This window comes from Notechis scutatus, chromosome 2 (genome assembly GCF_049901735.1).
Source record: "Notechis scutatus isolate UNSWTSFEM ecotype Mainland chromosome 2, rNotScu1.2, whole genome shotgun sequence".
Classification (NCBI taxonomy): domain Eukaryota; kingdom Metazoa; phylum Chordata; class Lepidosauria; order Squamata; family Elapidae; genus Notechis; species Notechis scutatus.
This window is the reverse complement of record NC_142010.1, coordinates 22,996,283-23,015,353: the sequence shown is the minus strand read 5'-3', so window position 1 is coordinate 23,015,353 and position 19,071 is coordinate 22,996,283. Positions and strand designations below refer to the sequence as shown.

General features: G+C 44.9%; 2 protein-coding genes across 6 annotated transcripts in view; both read right to left on the bottom strand.

Moving 5' to 3' along the window:
* KLHDC8B (kelch domain containing 8B) overlaps positions 1 to 4,487 on the bottom strand; it is a 60,454-nt gene extending 55,967 nt beyond the window's left edge. For 2 of the 4 annotated variants that reach the window (XM_087954440.1, XM_087954441.1), the window contains exon 1: positions 4,168 to 4,372. The gene's annotated coding sequence lies outside the window, so the exon portion shown is untranslated. Of the gene's footprint in view, positions 1 to 4,167 lie in introns of all 4 variants that reach the window. The other 2 variants (XM_026682647.2, XM_026682646.2) reach the window with 2 other exon arrangements.
* A 2,491-nt stretch (positions 4,488 to 6,978) lies between these two features.
* LOC113421988 (uncharacterized) overlaps positions 6,979 to 19,071 on the bottom strand; it is a 38,323-nt gene continuing 26,230 nt past the window's right edge. For both annotated transcript variants that reach the window (XM_087954438.1, XM_026682652.2), the window contains exons 5-6: positions 16,612 to 16,744; positions 6,979 to 10,984 (exon numbers count right to left, since the gene is read on the bottom strand). In XM_087954438.1, the coding sequence (XP_087810564.1) occupies positions 10,802 to 10,984; positions 16,612 to 16,744 (316 nt within the window). In that variant the 3' untranslated portion in view covers positions 6,979 to 10,801. The remainder of the gene's footprint in view (positions 10,985 to 16,611; positions 16,745 to 19,071) is intronic.

Here is a 19,071-nt window from a genome sequence, read left to right as displayed (position 1 = left end):
ATTCTGGGAGTTGAAGTCCACGAGTCTTAAACTCGCCAAGTTTGAAGACCCTTGACTTGGATGGATGCTCCATACAGGTCGTCCTCGACTTACAACCATTTGTTTAGTAACTGTTCAATGTCACAACGGCCCTGAAATAAGTGACATACGTTTTTCACACTAATGACTGTTGCAGCATCCTCACAGTCACATGATCAAAATTTGAACATTTGGCAACTGGCGTGTGTTTATGAACAGTTGCGGTGTCCTGGGTCATGTGATCGGCTTTTGCGACCTTCTGACAAGCAAAGTCAATGGGGAAACCGGATTTATTTAATAACTTCAGCGATTCGCTTAACAATTGTGACAAGAAAGGTTGTAAAATGGAGCAAAAACTCACTTAATAACTGTCTTGCTTAGCAACAGAAATTTTGGGCTCAATTGTGGTCATAAGTCGAGGTCTACTTGTAGTTTTCAAGGAAATGTGTCCACACAGACAATAGCTAGAGATGACATCAAAAGTACTTGCTTACAAACAGGGCATGTTTTAGAAGATATTAAGATATCATTATTAGGTTATGTTTATTTTTAATGTTATATTTATTGTCTTGCTGTTTTATTTTTTAAATAATATTTATTTAAATTTTTCATAATATTGTTTTATCAGATTGTAAGTTGCATGACTGTAAGATAGGTGGCGTATCAATTTAATAAATAAAATAATTGAGACTCAGATCTTCAGGCTTCATTCCTTTCCTATCTGCTTTGCCATTCACCACGAGCACCTATTGTTGCTTTTGATACCATGCCAACTATCTTCAATTAAGTAGTCTTCTTACCAGAACAGAGTTGACCTTTCGTGTGGAGACATCAAATCAAACAGCCCTTAATCATTATCAAAAATCCTAAAGTCCCGCCCCCCCCACTTAGAATACTACGTACTGTAGTTTCTCTAAAAAGTTATTAAATATGTGTTTCTTATTATTACATGTGCATGCTTATCAAAATCAGATATTCCTCACTCTCTTCTTTTATTACTTTTTAGGGGCAGATTCTGGACCTCGTGACCTGTCAGGGTCTCCTTCTACCTGATGCTGGATGAGAATTATAGGGCAGCAAGATAGGAAAGATTGGGCTAAGTCAGTTCCTGAATGAAAAATAAACCACCAGGGAGAGGAACCATGTCTTAGAACATAGAATCAAGGGCCTCAGAGGCCTTCTACTCCAGGGAGCCGGTCAAGCCAGGAGACCATGGTGACTTTCGGGGCACTTCGGCGAGTATGGATCTTGCTGGGGGGGGGGGGGCTTCACCCACAGGTGGGTAGCCACGGGCCCTGTGACATCACGCGCCCATCATGTGGATGGGAGTTGTAGTCCACCGGGACCCACCACAGGCCTCTACGCTGCTCGTCCTTTGCTGGTAAAGCTCCCGGTTGACCCAGGACTGGGTTAACTGTCAAGTCTCCTCAGTTGTCCCAAGGATGAGAGCCTCCTGCTTCTCTCAAGACGTGAACTTAGGCCCAAACCGGGGCCGAGGAAGGATTCTCTCACCCGGTGTCCTCATTTGTTGTGCTTCCTCGGTAGTTACCTGCAAGGGAATCCCCTGAAGGTTGCAAAACAGGGAACGGCCAGAAGTCCATCCTGTTTTGCAATGAGGGGTCTTTGGTGCTCCCTGAGGTGGCTTCTTTCCTTGCAGACGTTTTCCAAATGGCATAGGTAGGGTCTCCTGCTTGAGGCAAGGGGCTGGACTAGAAGACCTCCAAGGTCCCTTCCAGCTCATTCATTCATTCTAAACTCCCTGCTCACAGCAGGAGTCTCATACCACCCCAGTCAAATGGTTGTGGTCTATTTTTGAAAACCTTCAATAATGGGCTACCCCTAACTCCAGGAAGCAAGTTACTCTGTTGATTAATTGTTCTCACTGCCAGAAAATTTCTCCTTACTTCTCGGTTGGATCACTCTTTAATAAGCTTCCACCCATTACTTCTTGTCCAATCCTCTGGTGCCCTAGAGATCCCCTTTAATTTGTGACAGCCCCTCAAGTACTGGCTGACAGTTATCATGCCTCTCCCCGCCACTCCTCAATCCTTCTCTTTGATAGGCTAGATGTACCTAATGCTCCTTTTGAAATTCTTTCTCCAACTCATACCTGTCACAAACACGAATAAATGCTTGGAAGAACTGAAACCAATGCACTTCCAAAAGAAACAGCCTAGCCTTGCCCCTTCTCCAAATCTTCACTCCATGCCTCCCAAGATGTCAACAATCCATGAATCAAAGCTTAAGAATCTCTACCAAGAACTGGGATTCCAAGAGAGCTAATAACGACCCATTTCTCTTTTCTACCCTACAGAGAAGGCATGCTATCAACTCTCGACCTCACATCTTCTCGGAAGAGCTAATATTGCAATGTTCGAGTCCTCGCTATCGCTTTGATAATTTGGCATCTAACAAGAGGGCCGATTCCTATTGTCCAATGTCACAAAGCTCTGATTTAATATTTTACAACCAGTGCTGGATGGCTGAATATTTCACAGGCATAAAGGTAATGAGAAACTATAGGTAAGTAAGTTGTTCTATCGGCCTGAGGCCCTTACTAACCTTCTGAGAAAGCCGACATCTGGTTTTTCATTTATTACCTTATGGGGTGGGGGTTAGCAAGATTTAGCCACTGAATAAAGTGCAATTACTTTCCCCTCTGGATTGCTTGTTAGAAGATAAGCCCATTCATTGGCTCAGACAAAGAGAGGTGAGAAAAAAGGCTGAGCGATTTTGGGGCAGATTTAATTGAGGGGCATAAAAAGAAAAGGAACGTGGTGATATACTGTACAGAACATGTGGATAGAAAAATGGTTATTCTCCCTTTTTCTAAGTGGAAGATTCTGGGTCCAGCTTTTTTTCTTTCTTTTTTTTTATGATGGGATGTTTAAGGGGGAAAAAACTTTTCACATAAATAGAAAAGGACCATCAATGGCTAATTAATTCTGAAAATTGAGTTCCAAAGATAAATTTGCCCGGGAATGTCACGGCTTCTTGGGTCTTACCGGATCCATCTTTTTCCTCCTTAAACAGCAATGCGTGGTCCTGCCAAAATTGCTCTCTGTTGTGAATGCATTGGGGAAATGTTTTGTGGTCTTCACAACTGGTTGGAGCAGAGCAGAGACCCAGGTTCAAAATGGGAGAGAAGTGAGGATACTGAAGCAACAGTTATGTAATGATGACAAAGGAGGGGTGGGGGAAGATTCCCACCCTTGATGGTTGAGGTGCCACAAAAGAAATATAAGGCAGCAACCACTGTTTTGTTTAGGGAAAGTGGGGGAAACATGAGGAGAAAGAATATAGAATAATGACTGGAAGAAGAAAGCCAGGGAAGTTTTTCCTGGCTTCTACCAAAAAGGCAGCTGACTTGTAAAAAATTATTAATCTTTTACCATTCAGCCTTCTTCTCTCTCTCTGTATTCTGTTTCTGAGTAATAGGAATTACTTTCTGTTTTTTTTAAAAAAATACATTGTACTACTGGTACTGTTAGGGAGATGGGAAACGGGACAGGAAGTAGAAAAACACTCGGCACAGGCTTAGAGTTTTTCTTTGCCAAACACTGAAAGCAAGTTATGAGGGTGAACCCCGGCTCAGATCGCTCAAATCCTAAAAGCTTATATGGGAATACATGACAGCCCACGAAGGAAAGGAATTGAAGCAAAACAGGAAGGGCCAGAAGACACAAGGCACCGATTCCCATATCCTCCCTGTGATGGATCGGAGATTTACATTGCCAGCAAGGGAAGAGTTTGGAAAGCATCACCTTACAAGGGCCGGAGGAGCATTTCTTTCTTTCTTTCTTTCTCTTTTTGGCAGCCGCTGCACAACCGAGAGCTCCCGCTCCAGATGGCCGCAGAGGCAGGCGCGGAGTCCGCGGCGCGCTGCGCAACGCCCCCCCTCCGGCCGCCCGCCGGGAGCTGCACCCCGACCCGGCTCGGATCGCCCCAGGACGCAGCGCGCAACCTCTCCTCCGGCGCTCCGCGGCCTCGCCCGCTCCTCCTTCCTTCCCGTCGGGGGAAACTTTGGTGCCGCGCAGCTCCCCCCCCCCACCAGCCCCGAGGGCTCCGCCGCCCCGCTGGAGGGACGAGGGAAGAGAGTTCTCCAGCAGCCCGATCCCCACGGCGGAGCGCGCGCGCGCGATGCTTCACCTCTCCGGACGGCGCGGTTCCCTCAAAACCGGGGCAAAGTCGGGTGAGGCTCGGTGCGGGCGGGAGGCGCGCCCCGCTCTGCTCGGGAGCTCCTGGCTTCGCTGTTGCAATCCCGTTTCTCCGCCGCTCTCGGCGAGTCTCTCGGAAGCGCGGGGCGGCAGGGGAGGAATAAAAACCGCACCAAGACACACGCGCTCGCACGCTCACACTCACACACACACACACAAATCGGCGCTTAACTCTTCCTCCTCCAGGCGCAGCGCGCTCGGGACAGCGGCTGCTTTGCAAAGTCGGAGGCCCGGAGTAAAGGGCGGGCGCCTGCCCCGTTTTTTTTTTTAACAAACCGAAAGGCCACTGCGGATCTGATCTGGCGGTCGCTCTCCGGAAAGTTGGGGTTTCCTCAAGGCTTTGCATGTGTCACTCACTCAAGGTGCAACTTGTCATTGCTATATTTTTTAGGGGGCGGGGGGCGGGGAGTGGAGGAGATACTGAATCCCTCATAAGCAACCGTAACACCCAATGCAAGAGGAGTCAGTCAATACAGGTGGGTGAAGATCATCTGTGGTATTTGGGTTAGGAGACTTGAGTTCACACAATACCCTAAACCACACGATGGCAGGTCGTTTGCTTTTAAGCCTGTTGTTTGAACCTGGAGTTACTATTTCCAAATCATGATGTATGGTTTGGTAGAATGCCAACCCAACCCTGAATGGTTTATTCATAGGTTAATCATGGCCGAGCAGATATGTGTCAGGATAATTAAACACATTTTAATATAGAGACAAAATACTTTGTCAGTGAGTAGCATGCATACATTTTATAGGATGTTTGGTCTGGCTTTTGGCTTGGCTTGGCCTTTGAGGTTGTTCCTCAGTTCTATACCAATTTCTCCAGAGAGAACATTTCAGAATTTTAAATCTGTCATATTTAGCACACAACGTCAATGTTTTTCTTGGGCCAGCCTTCCCAATCTCATCTTCTCTGGATATCTTAGTCTACAGTCCTGACCATCTCCTGCTAGGAGATTTGGGAATCAAATGCAGTAGCTGTTGGCTGAGGATTGTGGCTACAATAGCCCCTCACATCTGGAGAAGGCCAGGAATGAAATTGATTGAGATTGTACCACTGCAGAAAGTTGTCATATTGGGAAGAGTTAATCAGCAAAAGGATACCAGGCCATCAAAGAACACGATGGCTGGACACTATCAAAGCTCACACCACCCAGAGCATAGAAAAACTCAAAGCTGTAGTGCAGGATTGGAAGATGTGAAGAGGCCTGGCCTATGGAATTGCCAAGAGTCGGACATGAGTGAATTGATAACTTCATCATCATAATATCTATTTAATTTCACATTCCCAAAATGTGAATTATGTAGTGCGCACAGCACTAAATAATTATACATGTCACATCAAATGATTTTTCTCTATCTAGTGCACTGTCTAAAATTCATATCCATGTATGCGTGTGTGCATATATCCGTATAAGTGTTTATTCACACAGAAGGAATCTGCATTCTACAGAAAGCAAGAGGCAGGTTCTGATATACAGCAGCTTATTTTGATTGCTTCCGGAATTGTTGAGGGTTAATCATTTGTCTTTTGCTCATCATGCTGGATATAATTTTACAGCCATAATATTCAGCTGTGAGTAATTCATTCACTCTGCCAGATGCTTCTAACCTGATTTTTACGCTGCAAACCTCTTAGTTACAACATCTTGCTCAATTTTGAGGCTTTACGGTTTATCTCCCTCCCTCATTTCCCCCCAAGTTATTGTATTTTATACTAAAATTGCAAAAAATAAACAAAATGCAAAAAAAATGAGAAGTAAGTAGGCAATCAGTAAGCTGCAAAAACAAACCTAAGCAAAGTTCCTGAGAAATTTTACCCTTTGAATGCCCTGAAAATATTTTAGATCTTCCAGACTGTAGTACTGGAAGACTTAACATATTTTCTGTATCTCGTTAGTGTAATCGTTGTGATTTGGGTGATGCAGTTTTTGCAACACTCCTGGTGCAATCAATGCATGGCCAGAACTATAGGGATCTATAACTCATTTTATTTTAAATGTTATAATTTTAGACGTGGCCAAAGGTCTTCAGCAGCAACTGCAGGGTAGCAGTGGACCTGTTATTTAGCTTTTAATTCTTTTTCTTGAGGACTAGTCTCACATGAAGTAGAGTGGGTAGAGGATTTTGACATGCTGTCAAAAAATCAGCCAGCACTTCAGTCAGGTTCTATATTTGGAATAGGGGAGGGGTCCATCTTGTCTTTCCTCTCAGCCAGCCAACTATCTTGGGACGATTCCGATGGATAGCTAAGGATGACAGCTTAGCCCACTGACCTCCCCAATGACATCACAAAAACTCCCATTCTTCCTAACGTTCTGCCTCTTTATACATGTCAATGTGCCATGTATAGTTGGTTGAGACAACCTGTCACGAAGCATATGTTTCTGTCTGTCCTGATCCTGCCTAGCCATCATCTCCACATAGGAAGACAAATGATCAAATATTAAAAATCCCATTACTTTTTAACTTTTCAGCTCCCCAACGGTGGACTGGCTCCATCTGTCACAATTTGACTTGTTGACAGAGATGAGTAACAGCCCGGGAACTAAATCATTTTGAAGATGCACAATGAATTCAAAGCTATCGCTGACCACCCTACCTTAACTTGAGCTAATGAAGCCATTTTGAGCATCATATGTCCGAACAGGAAGTATTGTGTATTAGCTGCATCAGGTGAAGAAAATTTGAAGCTTGGCTACAAAAGAGAACATACACTCACACAAAAACCACAACACCCACATCTGCAAAATACTTTATTTCTAGGCTCTTTCCTTGGTTTAATTTTTGAACAGAAACATGAAACATAACGGGAGTTTACAAACATAGCGCCAACAGTGAACACAAATAATGCTCTTTCAATAGTGTCCAAATAAAGCTAAGATATAGTTTACCCTGACAGTGTGCAAAGTTCAAGTACCTGTTCAAATACTATGTAATAAAAAATCAGTCCCCTGCAGGTTTCTGGAAGGGAAAAAAACCTTCCAATTGCAATCTTGAAAACATTCTATACTTAATCCTTAATTTATCCCTTCCACCATGATCATAATCCCCTAGTCCTTTTAATATGTGCATTGCTTGTGCCTGAAAAGTAATTAAAAAATAGGTTATACAGCAGCCCATTTCGGTACCAATAAAATCGGGACGCCTGACTTTATCTGGAATAAATGCTTTTTAAAATATTCAACAGCATTACCACTTTTGGACTCCACTTTTGGAATTTACAATGCAGGCAGATCTTCCTGCCACTTTGGAAAAGAGATTAACTCACCACTGTCTTTCTTCTCCCTCGCTCCACAACTTCCCCCAGACAACTCAGGCTCTATCCTCAAAACTGGAGTGTTTAAAATCAAAATAGCTTTTAAAAGGAGAAAATGGAGTGGGGAAGCCAATTCTAACTATACCTTCCGCAAACGTAAAATAGTGGCTGAAAGATTCGAGGCAGTGAAAGAATTCACATTGATTGAATTCGAGGATCCCACCACGGGGACTCAGGAGCGGGGACTTATTCCTTGATTACCTGTCAGCATCATTAAATTTTGACCTTCCTATCGGGCCCTGGGGGGAGAGGGAACTGGAAGTTTAGGAATAACAGCAGCGCTGCAAAGCTTGCAATCTTATGGAGCTTGAGAGCCGGAGGAGGAAAAGGAGGCCCGGGCAGGCCTGATTTCTATAGCAGGTGCAAAATAGGAGGCGCCGGTTGCCTATATCCCTCAGTCTCGATGGCAACTGAATCTGTAATTGAAGAGGAGGGACTTCGGGGAGAGCCGCTGCCATTCACTTCTCAGGAAGCAAAAAGGGGGCATGGGAGAAAAGGGGTGGGAACAGCCATTCAAGGTTTCTTGTGGGGAGGGTCCCCAGAGTGTGTGTGTGGGGGTGGAATCCTGTTTTGCAAAGGCCTTACCTCAGGCCTCCACAACATGTAGAATGCTTTTAAACCACTTCCAGCTGAGAGCCTTTTTGCTACACGCCCCCTTTTCTTGAAATCCTGAGGAATTGGAAGCAGCCTTTCTGACCAACCTGGTTTTATTTAAAAAATTGAAGTTTTCAGCAGCTCCGGCTCACTTCATCAGATGCCACCGAAGACTAACAACGTAGCTTTTCTCCTGCGATGCCTAAGCCGGCTTGAGTGAGCTCTGATTTTGGTGAGATCTTAGGCGTTTCAAAATATGTACTAAATCAGCTACGAATGAAAACGCAACCAATCCACCCTCGCCACACAGATGCTAAATGTGGTGTGCTTGAGGCCGACTGTCAAGCAAGTGCGAAGAAACAGTGAAATAAAAATAAAATGCTCCAGTCAAACGGTTACTAAGCATCACAAAATGGATCAGTCTCTTTCAGAATATTACAAGGCAGATGGTTACAGTCCCCCAGCACACCTGAGGTCTGGGTCAAAGGGGCCTTCTGGTTCAGAAGATTATATAAATCTAAGCAAATTGCAGCCTCCCAAAAGGCAGGTTTGGGTGAAGCTGTTAAGAATGTCTGCCTAATTCTACTTTATTCTGTAACTCTTTGAGAGCAGGCTGATCAATTTTTATAAATATAGCCAGATGTGTGTGTGTGTGTATTATATATTATATATATGCTCCTAAGTTTCAACATTTGGTTGACCTGGTCACAGGCTGGCACTTCCAGCTAGCCTGGCACACCTGAGATTCACCATATGGGCACTGAAGCAGGTTACAAATGACATGGCAGATATGGTTACAACAATGATGTGAAAATGTGCTATGGCATCCAGTAATGAACTCAAGCTATATTTTCCAACTGGAAGGGCAGGGAATTTGCAGCCAGGCCTCTGCAGCAAAACCCTGAGTGTTTCTCCATTTGCATATCTGAAGACTGTCGTGTAGTTAAGTTCTCTAAATGTAAAAGTCACCTGCCTTTGCCTTGTTCTCAATTTCTTGCCTGTGCTCTTCACAGACCAGATGTGAACAGAAAAAAAAGTGTACAGAAATGTACTGAATAGCTCTCTGGAGACCTGCAACAGAGAGCATCTTACATCCCCCTCAGCTTCACATATCAAACTGAGAATCCTTTTAATTCTGCACCCAGCTATAGCTAAACAAATGTTTTTGAGAAATACACAACTGGAACAGGAAATCAAAACCTTCTTATGCTGTACAATACTCCACTATCTGGTATTCAGAAATATACAGTTATGAGGCACAAAGAAACTATTTTGCTAAAATGAATAACAGCTGGTGCTTAAAACTATCTTTCTTGACGTTTATTTAACCTTTCTGAAAGTGTCATCCTACTTTCTGCTATATTGGACCAGGTCTCTCCAAGAACAACATGTTACCTAAGAGCCCAGGAAAAGGCAAGAACAGAGTCGTGAAACAGATTTTTTTTTTCTGAGTTCTAGCAAATGACTCCTAATTCCCACTGCTGGGGAGTTAAAGCTATTCTCTTGAGCAATATCTAAAATTCTGGGCTCAAATTCAAAACAACAAACCAAATCTTGCTCTCCTGCTTTGGGAAGGAGGAAACTGTGAGCAAAGTACTGTCTTCTCCCCAAAACAACACAGTGAATTGATAGAAAAGAATATTTGTAGCTCAGGGTTGAACTGCGGAGTTTCTTGGTGTTCTCCTTGCTTGGTTGTTTTCTTGCAGACCTTTCATTACCAAACTAGGTAACGCCATCGGTGCACTGATGAGGTTGCCTTAATCTGGTAGTGATTTGGTTGTCTGCAAGAAAAGAACCAAGCTCAGAGAACACCAAGAACCTCACCGTTCTTCCCCAAGCTATAAATATTCTCAAAGACCTCATACACAGTGAATTGGCAAAAAGAATCAAGAAAAAATGTGCGTGTGTGATTTTTTTTTAAAAAAAGCTTTCTTAACTTAGAGAGCAGGAAGGGGTTGGTTGTCAAGGAAAGGCTGGATCTCCTTTCTCTGTAAAATTAGTCTCTATTTCTTTCTAAAGAGCCGGGTTCTTTCAGTGTGCAGATCATTGCTGGCAGAGAGCAAAACTCAGATCAAATACTGGGAATCCAGCGGAGACATAGAGAGAAGTGAAGCGATAGAAAACTAGTAAACCCGCAACCATTGATGGCTTCTTGAACAGGTAATCAAGCAGGTGTCTTCTTCAGAGCTTGCTTAGCACAGGCATTATGTTTCAGAGCCAGTGGTCATCATAGCCAAGCTACCAGAAAAACCCGTTGGAGGTGATTTTAACATTTGCAGAGAAAGGCTGGGTTATAGAACAGTTTTGGGTGCATTTTGTGAGTTGGTTTACCTGCTTCTTGGAGTTCACTCATCCGTAGGGCAAGAAAATCCTACCCACTAAGTGCTGAATAAATATTATAAATAAAACACAGCTGCCTCTATTTAGATGCTCTGATTCAGACACAAACAGAGAAAACAGGCAGCATGTTTCCTTGCTTGAAGGCCCAGCTCTCGTTTCAAGGAGCTTCCGGCCTGGAGCCCTCGCCAGGAAATTAAAAGAAGAATACTGACTTCATTGGGAGGTAGACAAGCAGCAGCCAAGAGGGGAATACGGGTTCTTTGCTCTCCCTGCAGTACCGCAAAGGGCCTTGGCAACCGCTCAGCCAGCCCCATTAGATGCAGGCCTCAACTCTGGACAAGTAGCTCTCATAATTCTCTTCACAGCGTTTTATGCAGTGGCAGAAATAGTTCACATCAGCAATGGCCTCCAGAAGGTCTGTTTGGACTAGGCAGATGTCATAGAGCTCCGAAGTAGGAATTGTCCGGGGAGAGTCACTTCCTTGCCCTAAGAATACCTGTTGGGCCAAGATAAGAAGGTCGGAATTCTTTTAACACACCAAAGCAGAGGGCCCAGGCAGATAAAACAAAAAAGCAAACCCACCATCCCCTTTTCAATACTGTTTGATTTCTCAGAAGGGATACTAAATCTTAAGCCCACTTAGAAGGCCTTCCTCTGAAGAGAACTTGTCAGCTGAAATCCTCCTAAGTAAACTGGAGCATTTGCTTTTCAGAGGGCTGATACCCCTCAACCTCCTTTTCAGCCACTAGTCACAGTGACTAACCACTCAAGCTATAGAAGCAGGCGACGTCACGGTTGTTCTTATTACAGGTAGTCCTCGACTTAACGTCCACAATTGGGACCGCAATTTCTGTGGATAACTAAGGTGGCTGTTAAGTAAGTCGCACCCAATTTGATGACTTTTTTTTTTACCCCTGGTTGTTAAGCAAATCACTGCCATTGTTAAGTGAATCATCTAGTCGTTTATAGTAGAGATGTAGATCCTGTAGGGGCGCAAGCAGCACACTTCTGTGCCTTAATACTTACATGGGCCTCAAATACTCAAATAAGCTGGTACATGATCTCACCTGCTAACAGCATCACTTCCTTACTTGTATATTTTTAAGGATTGGTGAGGGGCTTCCCCAATCCAAATGCTGTTTCTATGTTATCTTTTCCTGCTTGTAAAAACTGTATAAAAATAATAAATGCCCCGCAGGCAGTCAGACATCTTTGCACACTGGAAATGACTGTCTATTGAACTCCATCAGTCGTTAAGCAAATCAGGCTTCCCGCATTGACTTTATCTTGTAAATAATTGGCAAATCAAATAAATAAATAAATAAATAAGATAAAAAAGATGGTTGGGAAAGTCACCAATGGCAATGACAGGAACCGTTGTAAATGTATGCCAGTTGCCAAGTGCCTGATGTTTGATTACATGACCACACTACAACAGTCGTAAGGGTGAGGCCTAGCTGTAAGTCACCCTTTTTGGTGCCACTGTTAACTTGGATCTGTCATGAAACGAACAGTTGTAAGTTGAAGATTACGTGTATCATGCTCCAAGGGAGATGAGGAATGTGGGGGCATCGTGAAGAAGATAGGACTAACATTTTCCAGTTTGGTTTTTGTGGTGGGGGTCACTCTTTCATGTATATAAGGAGTATGAACAATTATACTCCAATTCTCAATGAGACAACAGTCTCCAAGGGTTGCAAAAAGGAGGACTTGCATGGATCTATCCCAGGGTAGAAACTCTATTGAATTCTACTGCATAGCGCAATATTAATGCAATATCAGAGGTTTTCAATTCAATGTATAGAATGTGAAGGATGTGTGTTTGTGTTTATTTTCATAGTCATAATGTACACTGAAGATGGTATTTAATTTCATTGTACGAGGTGCAATGACAATAAAGTAAACTAAACTAAATCAATATCTAACTGTTCTCAACAGCAAGGACTGATGAGGGAATAGAGTTCCCAAACACCATTCCTTTCAGCGTGCATGATGTTAGGAAGGGAAGGATTCTAGCAGACAGCATAAATGGTTGACATTTGATGAGCCCAGATGAATTCTAGAGGGGGATTGTCTAGGGCTGATACTGCAATGCCAAGCCACAGAAGATTTGGAAACCTTACGCTTGTTTGGAGGTTCTAGCAGGGGAGCGCAGCTATCGTATACCCTTGACTGAAGATACTCCCCTTCTGTCTCGGATGGTCATCCTCTTCCACCGAGTGTGCAGCTTCGGGAGAGACGCACATGGGGCGGTGAGGGAGAAAGGGGACACCCACCCAGTCAGCCAGATCAGCTGAATCGACCCTGGTGATCAATGGGGTGACAGATGTCACAGCCAGATCGCCCTCACATCCAATACACAATACTGGAAAAATGAAGATATGGCGCAAGATGAAGAGGTACAGAGGTGATATTCAGCTGGTTCGGACCGGTTCTGGCAGACCAGTAGCGGAAATTTTGACCAGTTCAGAGAACCGGCAAATACCGCCTCTGACTGGCCCCACCCACCTGTCCCTTTCCTGTCCTATATTCCAGGGGTCCCCAACCACCGGGCCGCGGACCAGTCCCGGTCCGTGGAACATTTCCTACCAGGCCGCCGGTTTGCTGGGCGCCGTCATCTTGTTTGATGAGAAAGTGCTTCCGGGTGAGCTTTTCCGGTTGGAAAGCGGCGTTTGGTTCCTGAAGGAATCCTCGCGCCTTAGTTTCATCGAAGGGGGGGGGCTTCGAATGAAACTAAGGCGTGAGGATTCTTTCAGCACCCAAGGCAAGGCGAGCCGAGCAACCGTCCCGAAGCCCATCGACAAAGGTACAAAGGAGGAGTTGAAGGTGGCGGGAAGAAGTGGGGGACGGCTGGCTGGCCGGTCGCTCGGCTCACCTTGCCTTGTCTTGCGTGCTGATGCCAGTACCGGGCCGCGGATCATTTTGTGATGCCAGTACCGGGCCGCGGCACAAAAAAGGTTGGGGGCCACTGCTATATTCCATTGATTTTTAGCTCAGCTGATTTGCGTGGCAGAGCGTGGATTGCCGCGCTTCAGCTGAGTTAAAAAAACAGCTCATCTCAGCAAGGGCGATCTTTGAGTTCTGCGTGCGCAGGGGACGTGATCTTTGAATGCTTCACGCACACGGGAAGTGATCTTTGAGTACTGTGCGTGCATGGAAAATGATCTTTACTGTGCGCATGCAAAGCGATCTTTGAGTGCTGCACATGCACGCGAAGCGAACTCTGACTGCTGCACAGCGCACGTGCGCGCACAAAGCACGCAGAACCAGCAGTGTGAAATTTGGAATTCCACCACTGAAGAGGTAAGGAAGACACTAGACGGTGTAGAAATGGACAGATTGGCATTGAAAATTAAACGGACAGAAGATGTCAAGTATTCTCAAACATGCCATTTATTTTACCAATGGTTGGGAAAAAAAGGGGTGAACGTAAATTTGTATTGTTAAGCAAAGCAAATGCCCAGGCAACACGATGTTTATTAAGCGCTAAGAAATGTATTTAATAGAAAATCAATTTAAAAAAAAAAAAGATTTGGAAACCTTGAGATAACCTCCATCATTTACTCCAGTTAGAAAATCCCATTGCAAAGGTGGAAGAAGAGGTACTTAGGGAAAACTGGTCCAAAACTTATGGCCTGGTCCTGTCCTCACCTGCCCCATGTGTACATGACTTCATAGATATATTTAAACAACTATATTCTTCTCTCTGTACACTTCCAGGTAGAGATGGATCCTCCAATTGCCTTATAGGGAGGGATCACCATAGAGAAACCGCCCTGCCCTGAACCTACACACAGAAGACTCTCAAAGCCAGCTTTGAAACTCATTCACAGGCTAGAGAAGAACACTCTGGAGTATGCTCAGATCTACCCACTAAGGGGGAAGAGCTGAACTTGGGTCTTAAAAGGAAAAGGTCTTTACAAAGGAATCAAGGCTGGCAAAGAGCTAGCAAAATTTTCCTGGCCTCTGAAACCACAAGATCTGACCTGGAATCAGCAGGAAGAAGAAGGAGGGCATGGAATCCCAGGGGGTCCCCTCGGCCCCCTTGCTTTCTAAATATAATCTGACCTGAAATTGACTGGCTGGGGGGTGGGGAATGAATAACATCCCCTTCTCTCTCCATCTCCCTTTCTTCAAAGGCCATTCTGTAGGCTGTGGCAGGATAAAATGCTCCAGGCAGGGCTCTCTGCCTCCTCCACCAAGACCTGAGTACAGGTAATCCTCGACTTACGACCACAACTGACGACCAGAATTGATCTGGCTAAGTGAGACATTTGTTTAACAAGTGATGCCCCATTTGATGACTTTTCTCCGCACGTTCGTTAAATGAATCGCTGCAGCCTTCGAATTGTAATACGGTTGCGAAGTGAATCTGACTTCCTCCTTATTGACTTGGCTCGATGAAGAAGAAAAAAACCCACAATAACAGAGTTGGAAGGGACCTTGGAGGTCTTCTAGTCCAACCCCCTGCTCAAGCAGGAGACCCTATATACCCGTGATGGCGAACCTACGCCACGCGTGCCACAGGTGGCACTCAGAGCCATTTGTGTGGGCACGCGAGCCCCAGCCAAACATACCTGCACTGCATATGTGCGCGCCTCCCAGCTGGTTGTTGGCCCATTTGAGGCCTCCCAGAGGCTAGAGGGAAGCCTCTGCAGCCTCCAGAGGCCAAAAAAACGGGCCTTCCAGAAATACCAGAAGTGCCGAAATGGGCACATTTTCGGCCTCTCGAGACTGCAGAGGCTTTTCTCGATCCTCCAGGAGGGCGAAAACACCCTCAAACAGGCCGAAAATCAGTTGGCAGGTGCGTGCATGAGTACTGCGGGTAAGGGGGCGGAGCATGGCACACGCATGCGCGGGGCGCATTGCATGGTGCGTGCCGGCACGCGTTATGCTTTCGGCACGTCGCAACAAGAAGGTTCGCCATCACTGCTAGGGACCATTCCAGAGAGGTTGACTATCCAGCCTCTTTTGAAAAGCCTCCAGCGATGAGGTACCCACAACTTTTGAAGACGAGCAGTTAATTGTTCTCACTGTCAAGAAATCTCTCCTTAGTTTTAGAGGTTGGTTCTCTCTTTGGTTTGTCAGAAAGTCACAAAAGACCCCGGGACACACTGCATGCGTCATAAAATAGGAACTTAGTTGTCAAGCATCCGGATGTAATCCCATGACCGTGGGGATGCTGCCAAGGTCATAGCTGTGAAAAAATGGCCATAAGTCACTTTTTTCCAGGGCCGTTGTAACCTCAAACGGCCACTAAATGAACTGTTGTTAAGTCAGGGACTACCTGTGTTTACCGATCAGCTTGAATGTCCATTGTTGGGAAATGAAACAGTCCCAGCCTCCACTGGGTAATTTTCCCTTATACTGTGCGTGGCACCAAGCCTCAAGGAACCAATGCGGTGGCTTGAATCCAACAAGAACCAATTAACCTTGCCTGCCTATAGCTTTTCCTCCATCCCCTAATTCAGGCAGCAGCCCCCGCTCTCTCCCAGCTGCCTCCTTTCCTAAGCAAAAGCTTTTAGGGCAACAGAAAGAGCTGCGACGACGGCGGCCTTTCTCTTCTCTTCGTCTCTCCCGACTTCCTGGCTCTGGCATGAAAGCTGCCCTTTAAGCACTCAGGACTGCAAAGGAGATTTGGGCTGCTAAAGCAGATTGCTGGGGCTCGGGGAGGAGGGAGAATGGGAATGACTCACACAGAGGACAGAAGGAGCACGCCGCAAGAACAGGCCCCAAGCACCTTCTGTTCCACGCCAGCCACCGTTCTCCTCTAATCACCTGCGGTTATGACAGGCGGCTCACTTACCAATCTCCACCACCTTTGGGGCAGGTTATCCTTGCCAGCCAGGCAGAGGTACTCCAAAGATAGCCCAGGCAATGGGCTTTTCTGCTTAAGGCCAGAATAAAAGTGGAGGAATCACAACAGCAGGTCTCCCACTTAGAGCACAAAGCCTCCTGGGTATTGTCTCTGAAAGCCTAGCTTATTTCCCCAGGATTGACAAAAGGGGACTGCACAATTATAATTATAATTAAGAGCTGTGAATGACCCACAAAAGAATCTTCTATTTTTTTTAAAAAGGGGGAGGGGGAGAGAATTGAAGCAATGCTTCTCCCTAACAATACCTGAGGATGCACAATGGTGTCAGAATCGGTCAGTCGGATGTTGTCATCTATACAGATATGCTGGACTCTGGAGTCCTGAGGATCGACCCAAATGGGCTTTCCACCTTGGCTGGAATAATTATTCTTAGCCCACCTGCGGCAAAGAAAGAGACATAATCTGTAGCGATCAGGACAGACATGCATTCATTTTGCTCCCTGTACTTCAAGAGGGGGGGGAGGGAGAAAAGGGATGGAAACAAGAAAGGAAAGGAAGGAATAAATGCACACAGGGCCATAATGGGTGCTTCCTTTTTAATTAAAGACCTTTCTTCCATTTATTCTGTTTCTAAGAGTCAAGGGTTTCAGAGGCGTTTGAATATCATTTATTTATTTATTACTTACCAACAAACAGGCAAGGAAAATGATGCCCGGTAAAATGATGTGACAGGAAGTGAACAGCCAGTGAAGACAGACAAAATGAAATGTTGTGCTGAGCACCTATGGTCTAGATTTTGGCTACTGCAACTGTCCCTGTTTCTCAATCCTTTTGCCACATAAATTCCCAAGTTTCCATGTAAAATAATAAGGGCAAAAGAACTAGACTTTGGTTTTCAGAAACGAACAGAACTATATGACTGAAAACAACAACAACTCTGTATTTAGGAGAATAAGCCAAAAATATGAAATATGTGTAACCTTGCCTCTCTGGGCTTCTAATCAGAGTTGTTTTTGCCCTGCTAAAGAGCACCCAAGAAGACAGAATCCTGCCTGCTAATAGAAAATGAAGGAAGGGAGGGAGGGAGGGAGGGAGGGGAGGGAGGGAGGGAGGGGAGGAAGGAAGGAAGGAAGGAAGGAAGGAAGGAAGGAAGGAAGGAAGGAAGGAAGGGAGAGGGAGAGGGAGGGAGAAAGAAAGGAAGGAAGGAAGAGGAGGGAAGAAAGAGAAGGAAAGAAAAGAAGAAAGAAAGAAAGAAAGGAAGGAAGGAAGGAAGGAAGGAAGGAAGGAAGGAAGGAAGGAAGGAAGGAAGGAAGAAGAAGGAAGGAAGGAAGGAAGAAAAGAAAAGAAAGAAAGAAAGAAAGAAAAGAAAAGAAAGAAAGAAAGAAAGAAAGAAAGAAAGAAAGAAAGAAAGAAAGAAAGAAAGAAAGAAAGAAAGAAAGAAAGAGAAAGAAGCTGTACCAGCATTTGCTGAAGTCTCAGGCTGGTTCCAAAAAAAACCTGGGCAGTCTTGTTCAGGATGGAGCTTTTCAAAACAAGATCTGCAAAGGGATGTAGGATCTCTGATATATCAAGCCTTTGTTTCAATATTCTTAGCAAATATAATCCAGCATCTTCGAAAACATTCTGTACATCCTATTGAATACGTATCAGAACATTCCCTCAAATGGCCAGCTAAAACCTGGTTCCCTATCAATTCTATCCATTGCTTCTATTTTGATGGACCTTCAGACATCTGCCAACAAAACAAGATTTTTTTTCTTCTCCAGGTAGAACATAAGCAAATATTCCTCATAAGGTTCAGTTTCTAGAATTCTCTTAACTTTGCAGTCATTGTTCCCTGAGCACCATGCATACCAAACCTTTTGAAATATCTTTAAAATTTGAAAGATCATCTTGAGTACTCTTACAACATGGGTACCATGATGGGCATGGATAGCCATTGAACCCTTTACTAGAAGACAAACAAAGATGCTTCCTATCACCTTTTCTAGCCCCTGGGATGCTGGCACCCCCAGCTTTTGGCGTCTGGGCAGGTAACAGTTTCAAAGCATTATGGTGCAGCCATCCAACATGATTATTTTTTATGAATATATAAAGCATCTCTATTGGGCTGAGAAGTCCTATTCTAATTCAGATTATAACGGAGGCTGGCAATTTGCAACATTCCATTTTCCCGTATATTTTATTCCTTCATTCATTTAGTCATTTAATATTTTAAAAGTCAGGTATGAGAAAGGGCCTGGTGGACACAAAGGAAACTGCGAGTGGACAACCGATGCTCACAAACACGATACTGAAAATCATAGAAATAGAAACAGGCATTGTTACCAAGTAGGTCTACTAGAAATAGAAATATACACTGGGAGTAAGCTAGGCTCAGATGGTACAAAAGCTAGTTTTTTTCCAAATGAGAAATCAAGGCTACAAATATCGTAATTTTCACACTACAAGACACACCAAAAGTGGGTGGAAATGTCTGTGCATCTTATAGAACGAATATTGTGGCGGGGGTGTGGTGTGTGAGTTGGTGTGGCAGCAGTGTTCACCGCCGGCACTGCCAGGGAACACTGGAACCTTCACTGCTGAGAGCTGATTGGCAGCTGGATCGGCCTCCCAGAATACCGCCGATCAGCTGTTCTACGCAGCGGGGATTACCACACCACCCATTCGCCACTGCCCATTCGCGGCAAACAGGCAGTGGCGAATGGGTGGCAGTAGGTGGCGATAGGCGGCGATGCAATCCCTGCTACCTAGAACAGCTGATC